Below are 20,261 nucleotides of genomic sequence, written 5' to 3' on the forward strand. Positions count from 1 at the left end.
GGAAATAAAAATATTATTAGATTGGGAAAAAAAAATGTTTTTGAGAAGTGTGACAGAAATGTAAATTAAAAAAAAAGATTTGAAACAATGTCAACATTTTGCTTAGAAAATTGCAATACTGGCTTCATCTTGGCTTCCCAAGATTTGAGGTTTCTGACAACTGTAATGCCTTCCTCTGAGCTCAGGAGTTGGACTCTCTTGTAGTGGAGCTCCTGGAGACCTTGAAATACTCAGTGCTTGGGCAATTGCCATGGTTGGGCTGGCCCAGTATTGTGGCTTGTGGCAAACCCCATGGCAAGACTTCAGGGATACCTAGAAATCTTCAAACCTGCTGTGCAAGTTTGTTTTACCTGCATTTCATCAGAAGTATGCTGAGACAAATACATCTGTGGAAAAAAGGATCAGCTGGAGTCAAGATCAAGAGTCTTCTCATAGAAAAACTCTTCTTCTACCCAATTTCTGATATCTCCACCCTGTGTCAGTATTGAACGGCTGGGAGAATGCAGCATGGGGAGAATGCAGCCTTAGGGAGATTGCTGCTTGTAAGGATGCTCTCCTTTGAACAACTCAGAACTTAAGTTTTGGCATCATCTAACTATTAATAATCTCTGACTTCTGGCATGCTTAGATACGGTAATCCTGGTGACATGCTCAAACTATACCACATGCTAGTGTGGATGCATTATATCTATCTATGTGCCTCATTTATCTCATCCCATATTTGCTGCTTCTGTTCCCTCTTGTACACATGCATGATGTAAATATATCTGTAATCGAAATAGCCGTTTGCCCATTTTCCTGTGGCATTTGTGAAGGATCAGCTAATTCCCTATTGGCAAATATTGTTTTGATCCAGAGATGTAAGGTAAATACAGAGAAATGTAACATAGTAAAATGAAGTGTGATTTTGAAAGAAACAGAATGATAATATATGTTTAGTAAGATTGCAAATGGCACCAAACAAAAGGGATGCTACCTTTAAGCCAGCAGTGAGTCACACACTGGCAGAGTATGTTGGAAAAGGTTTTTGCACTGCTCTGAATGATCCACACGATTGATAAGATGAGGGCTTTTGCTCCTGGGACTCATTCTGCTAAAATTGGCAATTTGAATTTCACTCAATTACGTGATAACAATTTCCTGAAGTAGTTTGGGAAATTCTATTCCGTTCATGCCTTACACAGTTCAAAAATGCAACAGGGAGGGAAAGGTATCCAGGGATCTACAAGGTAACTACAGGCGCCAGGCTGCAAGCTGCTTGCTGGAAATGACAAAATTCCTTTCAGGAACTGGGGAAGCAGATAAACTGAAGAGGAGGCAAGAGAAGATAAAAATGGATGGAAATAAACTTAAAGGAATGGCAATGCTATGCAAGAGGCCTTGGTTCAAAGACTTGTTATCATCAGTCATTTGTTTTACGTTCTCTCTTAGAAGCTTCCATTACGAAATTGAGCTGCCATTATGCTTTTCAACACACAGTGAGAGCTTTGGCTTCACTTCTCTCCAGAGCAAATGGAAGTAGATGTTTACGCAGCCTCTTGGTCTGAAGTGCAACTTCCTCCAACTACAGCTTTCCACCATCCTTGTGGGTAACTGTGTAGTTCACAAAGAACTTAAAAGGGAGCTGGGACAGACAAAGTGTGAAAAATAATAATGAAAAAGGAAGCGTTACTTCTGTTTTACTGGCTGGGGAACCAGGAACAGAGAGGTTAGCTGACTTTTTTGGAGACAGTTGTCTAGAAAGTTTTGAAGAATTAGGATACATAGGGCCACAGGATGCTCCAGTTACAGAGCAATTAAAAAGGAGGACTCTGCAATGAAACACAGCATTGTGTGTTGCGATTGCTAGCTCCAACACTTAAATGAATTGTTTTTCAGGAGGAAATGTGACCACTAAACATAAATTTTGGAAAGTTCAGCATTGCAGAACTTTTGGGAACAGCTTTTTCAAGATAAAAATGGAACAAGATCATTATCAGCTTTCAAGGCATAATACAGACAGTCTTCTACTAAGCCTTCGTTTTAATCAGAGGAAGAGTCATGCCAGAAATTCACTTATGTATATAAATAATATTCAAACCCATATATTCTGCATGCTGTTGGCATCTTACCCTTTCAGACTCAGAGGAATATGGAGGAAGAGGCTAAGTATCTTGAAGATTTCTACCCATTTGTATTGGAACTGGAGACAGAACTATTATGTGTAGGACTTTCAGGCCAAGAAAAAGTGACTTTACCTTTAAAATCCAACAAGACTTGTCTGCAAAAGTCTGCAATACTCCTCTAGATGGTTTAATACACCAATTTTACTTTTTCAGCTTGTTGTCAGGCAACCAGTGAAGTCTTTTGATTTGGCTTACTCTGCCTGTTCAGGGCACAGTGCTTCTTATCGTATTTCAGGACTGAACAATACCATTACTTATTCTAGCTGCTAATGCAGAATTGTGTGGTGTACACGGCTTCTTTTTATTGTGTTAAGTTTTGTGACCTGCAATTCCTGTAAAACTGTGTCAGAAGCAAAGCTTTAAGACAAATTACAGACCTAGAGAATGGGATTAACAAATCCTTCTAACGTCAGACTTCCTTATCAGTGACTGCATACACTGACACCGGCAGCCAAGACTCAGGACTCCACAATACTTCTGGCAATAACTGGTTAGCAGAACAGGGAGTGTTCTGGTCATTCACTCATTCCAGTGTTAGTATCTGCAATATTATCTGCTAGACGTGGATTTACTTCTCCTCCTGAAATTCTGTCCAAGAGGATGAAGAGAGCTTTAATTTATTACTTGGTAATTGTGTTGCACAGCCCATGTCAGATGATAGTGTTAGGTTTGGACTGTGGGTGTCCCTTTCATTCAATAGGTGTGTGTGACTTTTTGAAAAGAAGTTTTGGCATTCTCCTGTAACTAAGTACTGTACTATGCATAACGTATTGCACTTCAAAGTACTACTTTTACCCTGTAATAGAAGCTGCAGGCTATATATTTTATCAACATGCACAACAAACATATTAGTATTACAAAAGGGAAGACTAATTACAGATTTATATTCTGGCAAATATATATACTTTTTAAACATCTTCATTAATAACATAATTCCCTCAGTGCACAGTTTTTTACGTTGTGGTGTGCTCTTTTAGTTTTCAGCATTTCTTTGTGGAGAGATTTTTTTCTTTTTAATTAATACATAAGGAAGGAATACTAATAGTGGCCTAATTTGGGAGGTGTGTTGATTTCCAATAAGGAGACACAAACTGATTAATCTTAAAAATCTTGGATATTTGGTCTGTACAAATATGATAAGCCTCATTAAAAACTATTCTCTGCTAGAAAGTATGTTGGCAATCCTGTAGATCAACTTTACCTGTGAATTTTCAAGACCTTCTTGTTCGAATTATAACTTTCAGTGTTCAAGCTCTTAAAAAGGAGAAGGACTAGAATATGGACATCATATTTTTAAAATAGGTAATACATCCTTAAGCATCTAGATAAGGGCAGTTTGAGAGACTTTTCATTACAGTTGCAGAGCTAACTGCAGCTCTGTAGCAGCCCCACTCACTGACTTTCTGTACAGAGTAAGATATGTTCAGAATCTACTCTTATTTAATTTAAAACAACTTGGCTACTGTTACGCCTTATTTGTCACATATCAAGTTGTGTCAAATTGCTGCAACAAGCTCAGAAAGAGTAATACCACGTTAAAACTGAGAATGATCCTGTGCCCCCATCGGCTGGCTCATAGGGAAGAGATGGTTCCAGAGTCCAAATGCAGGAGAGGAGCAGGTCATGAAACCACAAAGTGACACACCTAACAGCCAGACTGGTTTCTGTACAAATGCAGCTAGGGCTAATTAATACAAAAGAAGAAAACCTGCTTCATTTCATAGATGACACCACTAGTGTTAGCTAGAGAGATTTTATTACGGGTAGTTAATGTTTCTCTGTATTTGTTTTTGAGCCACCAGAGTAAATAAAAGTTAATTATTACTTAGAGATTAAGTAAAGTGAGCTGACAGGAGTTCCTGCAGAAAAAGGTGCTTTATTGTTGAGTATTTTGTATAGCTAACAATTCATTTGTCTTCTGAAACCACATGAGCCAGATACAGAGCTGTTTTCACAGTAAAAATTCATGCAATACAGATACAACCTCCTGCTATAGGACATGTTAGCAAAGCAGGTATGTGTAAGGCAAAACTGGGCAGCTTCTCAGCCTCTAAATTTAAAACTTAATTCCTTGTACTTTGCTAAGAAGAGCTTAAAACTCAGGCCCTGCCTTTGCACTCATACATTACTCGTTAAGTATTTCAAACTATGTCCTTTCATGCATTTTTGAATGTGTAAACAAAAGACATGCATCTCTCATACTCATATTTGTATTTACTTAACATGCAATGACTTTGCACTTGCAAAGGGCCACAGTTATATGGACTGTTATTTTTAAAGGTGTTTTTATTAAAGATGTGATTTTTATACTTCAGTCATTTAGGAGTGTGTTTACTGAGGCCTTTACTGTTTCTCTGTAGTAGCTGCTACTGTGTTCATGAGGCTATTAGCTGATTGCAGTAGTAAATACACAACTGTAAATCTATTTATCCACCTCATGGTTGCAGCCTGGCCTCAATTTATTTGAATTTGTGCAAAAAGTTAGACAGGGCTTACTTTGGTTTAAAAAATGGCTTTTTCCTAATTTAGGTTAAGTAATTTTCTAATCAGTTTAGCTATAGATTATGATACATCAAAGTAAGCATCTTTGGCAGCAACTGAAAACTGAACACTTCTCTGTGCTTGTAGGTACCATGTCCCCTTTCCAAGTCATCTATTTAGATGAGAAGTGATTATCGCTCAAGATTAACTCTATGTATTTATCCAAAGGGTCCTTGGAGATGCTACCGAATGTAACTATTAGTTGTGGTTTATACGCTGACTGAAAAAAAAGAGTGACTTGGCCACTGCTGAGCATGTTCTACTTACTGCCCAAAGGACTGCTCCCGTGCCTGGTAAAGCTGGTAGGCCTCAGCAGGTATTACAGCAGGTGAGCAGACCTCGTTTCTTGTTTACATAGAATCAAATTCTCTAAATGGAGGCATGTGATGATAAAAAGCCTATTAATGCCTATAACTGTGTTTTGCTCCAGCACAACTAAGAAATTTTGTTTCAAAGAAATAAACCTTACTGCTTTACCTGCTATAGTCTAGGACTCTTCATGGGGTTTTGCACTGTTACTTTTCAACAAACACAATTGTAAATCTGTTCTGCCAGTCAGAAGTATTGACACATACTCAAGCTATGTAGAAGAGTCTTAATTATTTTGAGTTTGTAGAGTAGGCATATTTTTATGTGACTCCAGTGGATAGTCACTTTTTATGCTTCATAAATTTTAGAAATTAAAATGAAGCAGGAATTGTTTATGAAAAAGGTATTACCAAAGTGATTATAAACAATAGTTATATGGGTCAAAGAACTTCACATCCTACGAAAGTGTCACTCTTGTATTTGTATCAGCAGATCATACAACATACTTAGGCTTTAGAGGTCACCATGCTATACATCCACTAGAGCACTGGTCTCCCCAAGGGGTGCACAAGACAGTCCATTGGGGTGTGGGAAAGAAATATTTTTGTACCATTAAAAAATAAAATTCAAAAATTAAATATTGTTTATTTCATCTTTATATCATCCTTTTTAATTTCTCTTTTTATGTATGCTTTATAATGTACATAATATATTAGTACAGTAGTACATGTATATAATTTATAAATAAATAAATATACGTATACTGAGGGAGTGTTCTCAAAAGTTTTTTACTGATAGGGGTGTATGATTAAAAAATTTTGGAGACCACGGCACTAGAGTCTTAAAATAACTTTAAAAGGCTCACACAGGTTTAAAGTTTCTCTTAAGTTACTGTTAGCTTTTCTCCAGTACTAATTTGTAATACCACTCCTACAAGCATGTAAAAAAGCTTTGTTTTTACACTATCATCATCAGTTAGGGGCTAATACTATACATGACACCAACAAATGTTATTCAGTGACGTATCTCTTTGACTTCAATGCAACTATGCACTGCAACCAGGCCTCTGATTACTATCTTCTGTTATGGATATATTTAATCTGTGGAGTACCCATCAACTGAATATATAGGAGCCTTATAAAGAAAGCTGTTTTCATTGTATTGAGCAGTAGTTCTTCTGGTCTGATACACAAGAGGCATTTCAAAATATGATCTATATGCAAACTCTTCTCTTGAAGCCATCAAAGTTCAAAGCAAGAAAGAAAATAAGTGTGCAGGCCTGTTTTATTATCACTATTGTTTTGGGTACCTGTAAACTGAGTGCTCACCTCAAGCATCCTGTGGCATTGTAGAAGATATCAGGGTCAGGTAAAACGCTTGACTTTGGGTAATCTCGATCTGGCCAGCCCGAGTAAGGGATGAGAACAGCTTCGGTCAGCGTCTGCAAGGCTTCTCTAATCAACAGGTGCTTCAGCTGGTCATTGGAGGACAAATTCCACAACAAACCTGCAATATTCAAAATAAAATCAGAGTGGCAAAAAGACTCCCACACAGTTCGAAAGACGTAATCTCAAACTGCTTGAAATTAATGAGTGAAGGAGCCTGCCTGGCACTTGATATCCTGAAGAGGAGCAGAAGGGGGTGATAAGAGTTCACCAGCCCTGATCTGAGGATGTGGAAATGGGGCAAAAAAAGGGACACAATTATCCACATAATTAAAGTCAAATCTCTACATAGTTTAATGCCCGACTGAGAAGTGCAGTTTTCCGTGGCTCTGCATGTGCATTGCCCATCTGCAGCAATCATCATCTCCGTTACCAAAGTAACACAAGCTAAACAGAGTTAACAACACTGATGCCAGTGATCATTCTCCACACTTCCCAGGAGGAATTTGTCCCTTCTGGATGCCTGGCAAGACTAGTTGCATGCCCAAGTACCAAGTAAAGTCCAATGAGTAGGAGAATAAACTCACATGCAAAGGGGGTAGATGGGAGCTACAGAGAGTGAGTTTACAGGTCTTTGGAAAACTGCTGGAAGACGGGAGATGCCTGTTACCAAGTTGCTCTAACACTTGATAGCAAAATTCCTCATAGGAGGGACAGCTGTTAAACACTGGTTGGCCGTTACTATCCAGACATTGGTCACTAAACAAATCATTAAGTAACACTACACGCCATGTCTGCTCACAATCTCCAAACACCAAAACAAATCTCAAATATAATCTTGTATAATTGATTAGCTTTGCTTATGTTCTATTCCAACAGATGACAATTCTTTTTAAAGTACTCTTCCCCTGAAAAAAGACACGTATTTCTGCTTTTCACTACAAAGGCATTCATTGTTTCCCCAGCTTGCTGCTCTAAGTTTCACAGCCCTCCTCCTCCAAACACTGGCAGAGTATTAGTGAATGTTCCTTTCATCAGTTCGCAACAAAAAATGTTTCTTTTGTATCTCCTTACACTTTAATTTCAGCTATTGTGAGCAACAGTAAAATAAAAACAAAAGCCAGCCAGAAGCAGCCCATTCCTTCTTCTGGGATCAGCTCTTCAACCTCTGAATTAGGGGATAAAAGGAAGAATGTACTTTCCTGAAGGATAAGTAAGCCTTATAGGAAATCAGACATGCAGTCCAAAGGGCATTGGTAAGGGAAGCAGGTTAAGACAGAATGGCACAAATGCAAAGGCACAAGGACAGAATATCATATTAAAAGGAACAAGTGCATTTTGAATCATAGACAGATACCTAGAATGGAATTGTCAGAACAGAATTTGAGACGTTGCTCACACTGTAAATTTTCCAACAAAAATCCTACCTTTACCCACAGGCACTGTCTCACTGGGCTCAGAAGGATTCTCTCAGTGGCATTCTGAGTGTGGATGAATTTGTTCACATTAGAAAATGTCTTTAGGAGTGGGCTCTTTCCTTGCAGCTATGCTATAATGTATTCATAGGGGCATAGTTTCCCTTAGATGGTTATTTGGGAAAATGGGTGGGGTCTCCTTTTAAATTTATATTTCTTTTAATGATGGTTCTGTTTGTGCTGCAGTCTTCCCTGGAGGAAAAATTTTCTTTCATTTCTTGGATTTATGCCGCATGATAACAAGATCAAGAGGTTAGATACTCCCTGGAGGCTCATCTGGCTTACCTTCTAAAGCTAATCTTTTTTGTTTTTTTCACGCCACAGCCATTTTACTTTCTGTTCCTCAGTATGCTCTCCAAATACTACAAAATGCCATTCCTGTCTTGGCTCCTGCATTGTCTCCAAGTGAATCCTCTCCTACTATTCAGGAGTAACCTCATTCCTTTCGTAAAGAGATTTGCAAGAAGTTTGTTTATATGTCAAACAAAGGACAGAGCCTATGGTTCCTTTACTTTACTTGTATCAAATGAAGCTAGCAAATTCAGTCAATGTGATCTTGAGGAGGTCTCTTTCCCCCTAAGAAGAGGTCATATAAGCACAGAAATTACACAGCAAAAACAGGCAGCTATTTTCTGCACAGGGGCATTAGGTAAACTGGTCCAACAGCAGCTTTCAAACCACTGTCATAAGCACAAAGCCACTTTGGTGGGGGTACTGGTTTGGTGCTTTTTGTGGGTTCTCCTGGGATGCACAGACTGAGAGGCGGGGCAAAGCACTTGCCATAATCAGCATTTATCTCCATACACTTCTATTGCTTTCACTTTTTTCATAGGCATACTGCATGACTATGCTCAGACTGTATTCCTCAGCCTAGGTCTTGAAGAAAATACAGGCCATCAAAATACTCTTTGAGAATATATGATATGATATGGCTTAATATCAGGCAAGCGTTTGTATTAACACTGCTGGTACTAATAAGCCAGTGACCTTAAAGATAAGCTTCTAAGCCTGTGCTGTACTTATCTCATGTGCACAAGTATTAGATCATATTTCTGATAGGTAATGAAGTACGGTATGGGAAAACTTCTGTGTCTCGGAGTTTTAACTTCCTTCTCTCCAACAACCTCCTTATCTTCCTGTATTTTTGTCTGGTGGAGTGCTTCGGCACCATGCTTCCCACACAGCAGTAGAAACAAAAAACTTTCCTCTGCTGAGCTTAGATGTCTTTATTAATGAGTATCACATGCTGTCGGTCCTTGGCCAGGAGTCTTTCACCAGAGTTCAGTGTGGTATTATCAGGTACCAAGATTATTTTACTAATCTTTTATGGGGGAAGACATTCAGATAATTATCATATCACACATTTGGAAGTCTCTACTTTACAGTCAAAGTAGGAAAGTAATAAATATGATGTGGAAAGACAGATGGGCTTCTCATGTTGACCAAGTGGAAGCCCAAAGGTTCTGCTTTAACCTTTTCCTGGAAGTGTTACAACACTGCAGTGTGATTGCATGCATAGCTATGATATTCCACTAGTCCTGTAGGAAACCAAACGCAATGCAAGAGGAGAAACAAAACTTGTAGGTGAGCCATCAGTCAGACAGGGAAAGTGTTGCTCAGCAGCGTTTAACCATTTTGGTAGAAAGGCACTCAGAGGTTTGCGTTGTGCTTGGAAAAGCATTATGTTGCAGCCCTTTTCGGGCTACGTAGTCAATCTGCACAGGACAGTAATTCCAGTGTTTCCTAGATATCACTGTACATGCCAAGATCACCTGGAAGCACTGACCTTAGTAAGCACACGCTTAACAGTGATTGTCTACCTCCTGTCTGCAGCCCCTCCTTGCCTGCCTTTGAAGTGTGGGCTGGGAAGGAAAGTGGCTGGAAGCAAAGTTAATATTCTCATAGCAATTCATTCAACCAGGCTGCCCTTTGCTCTGTAGGCTCCTTGCAGCTTGCTAGGGAGCTGGAAGAATTGCTCAAGTGATAGCAAAAAGCATGCCGTAGTGCCATTTTCACCAAGGGACCCAGTGTACTGCCTCCTGATTGCACATTTGGCCTTTAACAAAGTGAGAAATACTTCTCTCTTGGTGTATTTTTAAAGCCACCCCTTGCAACTGATAGGCATGAAAGTATATCAGAATATTTTGCTTTACGCAAACTACAACATCCTGCTTGATATTGGTTAAATGTTTTGTTGGTGTCTTGTATGCTTTGTAAGTAAATATTCTTGTTCAATGACAGCAGTAATTGCAGACAGAAGGTGCTCCTTCATCCATTTTCACGCTGGTGAAGGGGAAGACAGTGACATTCACAATATCTGTATGAGTTATCCTGCACAGTCAAAGTTTTTGTCAGAAATTATGAAATTGCTAGCAAGAAAAGATCATTAGCTTTCTGGACACTATACCACCATTTTCACTGCTTCCCGCACTGAGAGACAACATACTATACAACAAGTTACTAAGTGACCCAATTCTGCATCTGATGAATGTGAAAAACTTTAAAACATTTTAATGTTGCAGAGCTGTAGAACTGAGCCAAAAGAGCCAACAATACAAAGCTTTGTTCTCCAGCTTAGGGAGCACAGTATTTCAAATACTTAAAAGAATGCAGAATTACAGAAGGTCTCAACATGCCTTTGCTTCAAGGCAGGGCTGCTTGACACCTTCTGTATATTTTCAAGCACTGTTATTTTAATAGTTTGTGTTCCTGGTATCTTTAAAGATCACTTGAAATAAATCCCCATTCATTTATTCATAATATTTTCTTCCATTTATAAAATATAAGCCTGCTCTTCCTTTGCATGCTAACTAGAATGAATGTGTGTCACAAGCAGTTGCCTTCCTAGAGACACTATGGTCAAACAGGAGTGCAGGGATGAAGTGGTGAGCATTTCTTAACTGGCTGCTGCAAAGCCAACAGGGCAGTAACCACAGGTTTCTTTGTGAGTAATGGTGGCCATTTCCTCCCATCATTCCTTCTGCTACGTTGATGTACAACAGGTGTAATACGGGGTTTCCGATCCAAAGGGCTCTTCCTTCAAAATGCAATGGGCCCTACTTGTTTTTATTCTTCCTCAAGGACATGGGAAATAAAAGGACGAGAACATAAGCCCTGCAAAGACTGAATCCAGAATGCAGGTCACTCCACTGATGGTGCCACATGATCTTTACAGCCAAAGGGATGTCCTGCAGGAATTCTCTCCCCTGCACACAGAAAGGAAGCAGGCTGTTGCTGTGGCAGTTTTCTGCTTGTCACAGATCTGAGAAGACAGACTCGGGTGTAAACAGCTAGGAGTGAGAGAGCTCAGAGCAGAAATTTGGGGCAGTAGGGTTTGTGGGGAGTAGGACAACCACCTTCTATCCACAGCACCTGACAGTTCTGGGGGACAGTCTTCAACAGGGAGGTCCCAATATGCACTTGCATCATAGTGTCAAAAAATGAGGGCTGAGCTGCTGCATAAGTAGCGGGCATTAATTATGGTCCCAGGCACCTCTGGGACTGCTCCAATCACTGCTGACCAAAATGGTTCTACAGAATTTGCTATCTGGAGCGTCGCTTTCTTTTCTGGAATATCTAGGACTTTAAGCTTCCTGCAAACAAATAGACTCAAGTCATTTCAGAAGAAGCTTTAAGAGGGGAAGCTGCGGCTCCTAGTCTCTTACTGTCTTAAAGACTGGTCTTGAATAAGGACCTTGGAATTTCACCCTAAGGGAAGAGCTTAGAATAGGTGACAAAGTTCTTGTATTTAGTCGCTAAACGCTGGCCTAAGTAAACAATCATGTACCTCACATGGAAAGCTTGTGCGCTACTTAAAGCACTTCATGCTTGACTGCACACAAAACAGTACCTGTTATTTGCTTTTTAGTCTCTACATCCCTGGTGTGTCGGAGTAGGCGGAGCAAGGGCGGGATCCCTTTCTGCTCTGACACTTCCAGTTTGTTGTCATTGTCCTCAAACACCAAGTTTCTCAGAGCACCACATGTTGCCCGCTGAATGTCCTCGTTCTGAAGGTCAAGAAGCTGTAAAATTTTGGGGATACCACCAAGTGAGAAAACCTGTGAGGAAAACAAAACACAGCAGAGAATAGTCAGATACTGTAAATGACAAACTCCCTCCCAGCAAACCTTTAAATACTCATAGGGACTTTTTTAATTTGCTCCTATTTGAAAGACTTGAAGCACAGATCATTAATCATTTGGACATGACTGTTAACTTCTGGGCTTTCATATGAGTCATAGTTAAAATCCACAACTAAGGGAGGCATCATATTTTAATAATTAATGGAAGAGAATGAAACTAAATCTCTTCCAGCTTTGCTGCAGATTTGTATTCTCTGACAAGACATTTAATTGCTCTGTATTTTAGCTTCCATGTTGGCGAAACGGATATTTGAGGTTTAACTCTGTAACATTTATAAACTGCTTTGAGATTTCTGGATGTAAAATGTTCCTGATGTGCCAAGTTTGGTTTTTTTTTTTCTCAGCAGCCAGCCTGATGGAAAGACAATATTTTTCTCTGTTCACTTCTGTACATGTATTGAAAGTGTATTAAATAAGAATACATTATACTTAGTACTTCTTACCTGTGGCATACTGAGAAAAAAATAGTAAACTACTAAACTTCAAAATGTAGACCATTAAACATTGTAAGCTAGTTAACTACTGAACCACCCACACTTAACAAAGACTACTCTTCAGTGTCTAATTCTTTAGAAAATGAGGTTTTGGCCCCAAATGAATAAAGAATTAAGAAGATGTTATTTTACAGCAGCTGTACAGAAACAAATAATTTCCAAGTTCTACATGTTGTGGCACATGATGAATCCCATATGAGCTGTGATGTGGCATAAGCAAGCCTTGGCTCATTTAGGAATGAGTTTACTATGGAAAATACCTTACATTCATGTACAATTGAGGATGGTTTCCTCCAGCATCTCAAAACGCCATATGGTTTTGTGGACAAACTCATCCTTGTGTAGAATCAACTACATGTGAAAGACTTAGAAATTTGATACAACTGTTTTGAGTAGTCCAGAGTTTAATGATAAAAAGAATTCAGTATGACCGACAGGTGTTGGCAACATGAAGAAATGTAACCTAACAAAGCCTTTTGCCCTTCATGCCCTGGCAAACTACACTGCCTGCCTGCCTCTCCTCTGATTCTGTTGCACAAAAGGCACAGTTTCTTGCTGCTGCACTGCTGACCTGATTCCCCCTGATTCAACAATCATCTAGATGCTAACACAATGAAACACAGAAATACATATCTTGAGGTAAGTGGAGCATAGAACACGCTGAAGGCGTATCGACCTATTTTATTACAGTAGATAAGCCCTTTTGACACTGATGCTGTGGCTGGTTGTTTTTTTTAAACATTTACTCAGAATTTCGGTTGGTAATTCTAAGTGATTTATAACTCTTGTAAAAGAAGTGGTGCTATTTCGACCTAATGTGCAGGGGAGAAGTTACAAAAGCTATTGATTGGTCTGTCTAAATTTTCATTGGTAGACAAAATTCACCAAAATACTCTACGAAAACAAGTTCACAAAAAAAAGAAAAGCCACCAGACCCACAGACTCTCAGGTATCCAGGAACAAAGCATTGGGAGACAAAGAAAAGGAACACAGGCTGAAGGACTAAAAAGAGGAAACAAGACAATGCCAACATGAACAAGTCTGATGGGCACCAAACAGAAAAACTCAGCTAGCATATGTGGCATAGACAGGAAAATAAAAGAAGGCTTCAGGCTGATGGCTCCAATTTGAACTCTTTTACTCATCCACTTGTTTTTCAGAGAAGCTGCCTGAGAGAGGTTTGAATAATAAACCACCTTCAAACATTCAATTTTGAAGCTCTGTCCTCAGACTGAAGTTAGGGCTGCTAATTGTACTGGTGCTTTTTTCAAAGAACCAGACTTTCATCTACTGTGAAACAAGTTAAAACTACCAAAAACTACCAAAGGACTGCATGATGTTTGGCTGTCACTGAACTGTACTGCATATACATGAACATGGAGTTAAGGCTGAGATTATGTATGAATAATAACAAGAAAATTACAAAACAAAGCAGGTGTAAGAATTTTTTTTAAACTATTGAAATAAACAACCACTTTACACATTAATGTACAGAACTGTTCAGCAAGAGAGCCATAATTGTGTTTGATAGTGAAATTTAAAGAAAAGGAAGAAGAGAATATTTTTAATATGCCCTTTCAAAAAACTTGTAAGAGATTTAACAAGCCTCTTGTAAGAGACTTAACAAATTTGGTTAATCCAAACAATGTATTAATGCACTTGTGCAGTCCCAGCAAGCCCTTACCTGTTTGGCTAATCCATACACTGTATGAATGTATTTGTGCAGTCCAAGCAAACCCTGAAGCTTGAATAAGTTTGCACTGTACTCCAGAGTTTCAATTTCTGGGATATTTCTGTACCAATGGTGTAAGCATGCCAGTCAAAAATGAAAGACAGGCGGAATGATGTTGACAAAAAGTTCAGACTCTACAACTTACTCATAAAGGCTGAAAGAACTATGTTCATTTGGGCCAAAAAAGAGCAGACTAAGTGGGTATACACTTAGCAGCCTTAACTTATATGAAAAAAACATTATAAAAGGGATAGAAAAATAGGCATTTTTCTCCATAGCCATCAAGACAGGATAGAAACTAATCAACTTAGTTTGCAAAAGGGAGATTTAAGTTATACTTTAGGAATAACTGGTAAGAGTAGTAAAACTCTGCCTGCAGGAGCTTGTGGGATCCTAACTGATGTGATTTTTTAAAAGCTGGTCATACACATATGTAATTACAGATGGTTTGGGTGAATTCTTGATGTCCTGTCTTACCCTACATTTCCGTGTACCCTATCATGAAATCCTAAAGACCAAACTTTTGCTAGCATAGACCAGTGCCATTCCACTGATATAAAAGAATTTGCAGCAAAAAGCATGAGCATATTTTAGGGAAAATATTCAACATCAGTACCCTACAAGTTTTCTTGGAATGCCTTTTTTTCATGTTGGCACACAGTACCATACAGTATAGAAAGTTATTTGCTCTACCTGATTGCAACTCGCATAAAACTAATTACTTACTTTTCTTCTGGCATCTGCTTTCTGGAAGCACTCATGCTGTATGAAAGTCACTGCAGCAAGAATCCTAGGTGCGGACAGTGTATTTTCACTCTTCAGTATGCTCACTGCACGCTCAAGAGTCATCTCCCCTTCTGGGCTCCTTAAAAGTACAGGCAGAGGAAATATAGTGAAGCAAGACTGCAGAAAAATCATCATTTAGCCTGTGAAAATTCTTGTAGTACCAAGATTTTCATATTTTCCAAGTAACTTTAGCTTTTCTTAGAAAATTACTCCCTTTCCAGTAGCAGAAAATATTCATAAAAGCTTTAAGAGATACTAATATTCTGGAGGAAGAGAAAATCATAAATGGAAGTGTTGCAACAATGAGAGGCTCTGGACAAAGTAAGTCATGCTTCAAATTATAAAAACAAAATGGAAACAGCAGTGAATGAAGGACTAAGATCCAAAGAAGGCCATAACCAAATTAGAGTGTCTTTTACTGATCATGAAGATACCTTGATATTTTTCTCAGTAATATGATGATTGCTTTTGTATGTTTGCTTTCATGCCTTTCTTCAGTTTCTCAGTCCCCAGACTACATATATGCAGGGCTCAGTACTTGATTTTTTCAAGCTCATAAAAGTTGTTCTAGTTTGAAATAGATGGGCAAAACCTTTTTTCAGGTGGGACAAAATAAAACACCACTCATTAAATTGATTATGCACATCGCCTGTGGTAGGATTAAAAATATGTGTGGCCGTTTTCCTCCCAACTTCCAGGATGTTTACTTGAATGATAATTGTGTTAGACAGCCATCTAAAAAATTGGAAAGAGAGGTCACCAGACCCATTTTTTCCCCAGTAAATGGAACATAAAACAATTCATGGCACAATCAGGTGCATTAGCTCTGGGACAGGTGGTTATGCTCCCCAGCCTTTTTATTTACTTTTTGTTTCAAATACTCTCCACACAGAGGAAAAAAAAGGAAAAAATAACAACAACAACAAAAGTGGACAAAACCATAAGAATTCTATTTGTTTTCTTTTAAACCAAATAATTTTGTAGAACCAGATCCCAGGCTGGCCAGAAAGGGATGAGAGAGCAGTCTGTGAACCACAGTGAAACAAGCAGTCATTGGCAGTAACTCCTTGCTTCAGAGCTACCAGAATCAGAATGGTTTACTTGATAATCACCTCAGTAAGTGCATCTAAAATTAAAAATTTTTACACCTCTGAGACTGTCTCAATAATGGACTGGCAGGAGCGAAAGAACCTGGAAGTCCAGGCTTGCCCAGAACAGGCTGCAGAAGAGCAAGGTAGACAAGCCAGGCAGAAATCAGGCAGACTTCTCACAGGGAATCTTGCTACAAATGCATTGAAATCTGACTCTTTTCCCCAAAATATTTACAATGAGCTCATGAGCTCTGAGACAAAAATGGATTTTGTTGGATTTTTTCCTGCCAGCTACACTGTAAATCAACATCTGCTGCTTGCTTTTGCTAAGGCAAAAGATAATTAGTATGGTTGCAAGGATAGCAAAAAAATGAAGAACAATTTTGATGCACCTGTTGAAAATGAAATTATATTCCCATACCCTGAGGTTTCCACCTGCCTCTCTATTTCCCTCTGGTATAAATCATGTTATTTCTTGTCTTCTCCCCTGAGTTAGTGTTTTGAGCAAATATGCTGCATCTATAGGTGCTGAGGCATGCTTGTGCAAGACAAAGATGAAATGAAGGGGACAGTGCGTTGAGAATGTCAATGGAGAGGTTAAATTAAAGTGAAATTAGACAGAACTATGGTTAATATCTCTAGTGCCCTGGGCTCTGGTCTGGCAATGCTTACAGCTTCCAGATTTTCAGAGTTTACTTCAGCCCAGATTTAAAACAAAGTAGCTACTAAGTTTCTCTAAGTTGCAAATGGGGTGTACTGATTAGAAACCTACTTAAAGACCTTGAACAATGAGTAATGGAAAAAAGCCAGATCATATTTCTTCTTCTTTCTCTCTTCTAAGTGGAACAGAAAATCAGGCTTTTCAAGCTTGGGTTTTAGTCAGGTTTCTTAAATCAACAAGTTTTGTGACCATGTTATATATGTGCACATGTGAGCATGCCTACCTGCCTTTTAGTCACTTCAATAACTTTGGAGCCCTTTGACCAAATTCAGTCGCCTTCTACAAAGTGACAGACATCTCTGATGTATTAAGTTGTGAGTCACTGCAGTGACTAACGGAAGAGAAGGACTCTATCCATGCACTTTCCAAGGTCAAGATTGCTGCATGAGCTGATCCCTCATGGGACACCAGAGAATCTATGTGGGAACTCAGCCTCAGGATGCCAAGGGTGTGCCAGAGTAGTAAAGGTCCATCAGCAGTCACTGCCAGGCTGAGATAAACACATGTACATCCAGAGACCAAATTTCTAAGTGCTCGGTGTGTAGATCTGCATTGAGACTGACCGCAGCCCACCATTCACCAGTTATCCTTTCATGGCTGATACTCCTTCACGTGCAGTAGCCAAAATCTTTTTCTCCTGTCGTGCACTGCCATTCTAGGATTGCTCCTCATTGGATAAAAAGAACATTCACTAATGTTTTATCCGACAGTAATAAAGGATGCAACATAATCTTTGACCCTCAATAGTATTCATAAAGTTGCAGCACCCTAACTTTTGTCAAAATAGAATTAGACGCAATGATTCCATCCTACCCTCAAAACATTTACAGGCAAACTTAATAGCCATGTGGCTGATTAGCATGCATAATGACAACAAACAAATGGACATTCAGGCAATGGTTGTTAAACGGAATAATGACTTGACAAGTTCTGACTTCATCTTAATTGCCAGAATATAACATTTTTGAGATATATACATTGTGTTGTCTCATCATTTTGTGACAGCTCTCAGCACATTTAGAGGTCAGATTCTGTAAGCAGCTGTTTCTCAGATAGCTTCAGGTTGACTCTCTTTCCTAAACCCTTGATATGAGGATGCTTTTAACTTCTTCATTTTACCAGAAGATACAGAGATAGCATACCCTGATTTTTCTACTTTGATTTCACAGCATGAGCTAATTCTTCTACAGAAAGTTTGAAAATGCTTTTACATACATTCAAAATACTATACACACCTAGCCCACTGCTTCTCTTTAACCTTATGCAACTATTTTACATCCTCTTAATTAACCTGAGAAAGACCTAAATTGTGATTTGCATTAAAAAGTACAAATTTCTGGAAAAATCAAATTACTCAGAAAACAGGCTTATCTTTTTTTTCCCCCCTTCCATTATTAAGGGAGCAACATGTAAGGGAGCAATATATCAGATAATGCGACCTTAAAATCAAAGAGAATGGGAAATGACAAGAAATGTGAAAGTCTCTACTAACTTCTTAAACCGAGAAGTCTTGTCAGAGGAAATCATTGTACTACTGGTGGAATGATGGACTTAAGTGAAATACCTCTGATTTGACAGCAGTGTATATCCCAAAGCAAAATGTTGTCTATTATGTTTTAAATACTTAAATCTATATTAAACTGTGCATTAGCTAGATGTGGATGAACTAGAATGTACTACAACCAAAATAGGACTTCTGCATCAAGTCCTTCCACTGGCGAGAATTACAAGGGGAGTTATTAAATGTGTATTTTCGATGTCTGAAAATAGTAATAATGTATGTGGATACCATACACACGTTATTACGTAAGCATGTGTAACAAATACTGACTTCAGTCAGCTAAAATGGCTATAGGTTCTTCCTCATCATTTAAGAACCTAGTGGTGCAAATCTCTTGCGGAATTGTATCTTACACGCTGCTTTTAACCAGGCTCTTCACTAATATAAGCTATTATATTTCATGGAGACTTTTTTAAACTTTAGGTAGAATAAAGACTCCCTCACTCCCCTAAAAACCCAGCTATGAAACTGAAGTGGAACCTAAGATATTTGAAAATCTAAACAAGATATGTACAAGTAAAATAAGTACTGAGATAAATGAAATCTGTGAACATCTGCAAAAGGAACTTTAGAGGCTTTCACAGCACTTCCAATTGTTTTCCTCTATAATTTCCAGCAAAAGCTGAACTTTAAAAACTGGCACTTAAGGAATTATGCTGCCAAAAAGATTTCCATTAGGTCACAAATCTTCCACCTGAGTTCAGTATGGTCTCAAGCAAGCCACTTGAACAATGACTGAAGATAGTTGTTTACATTTTCAGGTAGGAAAAACACTTTGGTTGATGTTTGTGCAGGCAGACAACCAGACTCCAGTGTCTGCACCTGCAAAAGAAGAACCAAAATTGCTCCCCCACAAAATTAAATACCAAAATTGCTGATTGTGGCTCAGAAATGCACTCAAGAACGTGCTTAAAGTTAAGTAAATGATTAAGTCAATGGGATATATACCTGTTTGTAAATTGTCTTACTGAGAAACAAAGTCTTCCCAGGTACTTATTTTCAACAGTACTACTCCCAATTCTTTAGCTGTTGTGAGCTCTCAGCTGTTTTTTTCTGGACTTACTTGCTGTAAAGACCGAATACTTAAGAGTCACATCGTTAATACCAGATCTCTCAACTTCCAGAGGTGAAAATTTCGATCCAGATCAGATGAGGGCACAAGACCATATATGTTTGTAAATCTAGTCATAACACACAACATGTAGTTGATGACAGAAAATACCTGATCTGTATGTAGCAGTGATATCAGATGATGCCTCATCTCACACAGTAGCAAATTTAGAAAAAGAAGAAAGGTGGCCTTTGGAAAAATGAACTTAACAGGTACACAGTTATGGAAAAAGAGATACTTCTTAATAACACTGTTGTAAAATACACCATGATTAACTTATAAGTAGCCTTGAGATCCTATTTGGATTATGAAACAACAACAGAAACCCCAGTAAACAGTGGAAGTAACCATCTCGTGTTTACCAAGTGGTTTGTTCCATCCATTGAATCTTAAGAGCTCTGGAAACATTCAGAATTATTCTGAAATGAAAAAAAATATTCACTCCTGCAGGGCATTTCAGAACTGATAAATTTTCTCTTTTGAAAATGAAACTGATTTTAGACATTCTGAAATCTTCTCTGGAAAGGAATTTCAGGGGGGAAAAAAAAGTAATTTTGAAAAAAAAAAAAAAGAACGCTTCTAAGAGTTTAAACAATTTTCCTGAACTCTGGGGGCAGCTTTGCGAATTTCTCCCATGGAGCTAACAGGGCTTCAAATTAATGCAGTGTCCTCAGAGCATGTAGGATCTCATGGTAGTGAGAAGCCCTGGGTTCCTGAGATTCAGAGCAGTTTATATTTGTTCTAGGGA

At 38.6% G+C, this 20,261-nt stretch overlaps 1 protein-coding gene across 1 annotated transcript in view; it reads right to left on the bottom strand.

The window, feature by feature from the left end:
• Nucleotides 1-20,261, bottom strand: part of PKP2 (plakophilin 2) — a gene marked incomplete at both ends in the record, with an annotated part of 42,850 nt that overhangs the window by 10,804 nt on the left and 11,785 nt on the right. The window contains 3 exons of the mRNA XM_082308980.1: nucleotides 6,344-6,521; nucleotides 11,726-11,933; nucleotides 14,970-15,108. Coding sequence (XP_082165106.1) covers nucleotides 6,344-6,521; nucleotides 11,726-11,933; nucleotides 14,970-15,108 — 525 coding nt within the window. The remainder of the gene's footprint in view (nucleotides 1-6,343; nucleotides 6,522-11,725; nucleotides 11,934-14,969; nucleotides 15,109-20,261) is intronic.

The sequence above is a fragment of the Platalea leucorodia genome, assembly GCF_965183815.1.
Source record: "Platalea leucorodia genome assembly, chromosome: 4".
Taxonomy (NCBI): domain Eukaryota; kingdom Metazoa; phylum Chordata; class Aves; order Pelecaniformes; family Threskiornithidae; genus Platalea; species Platalea leucorodia.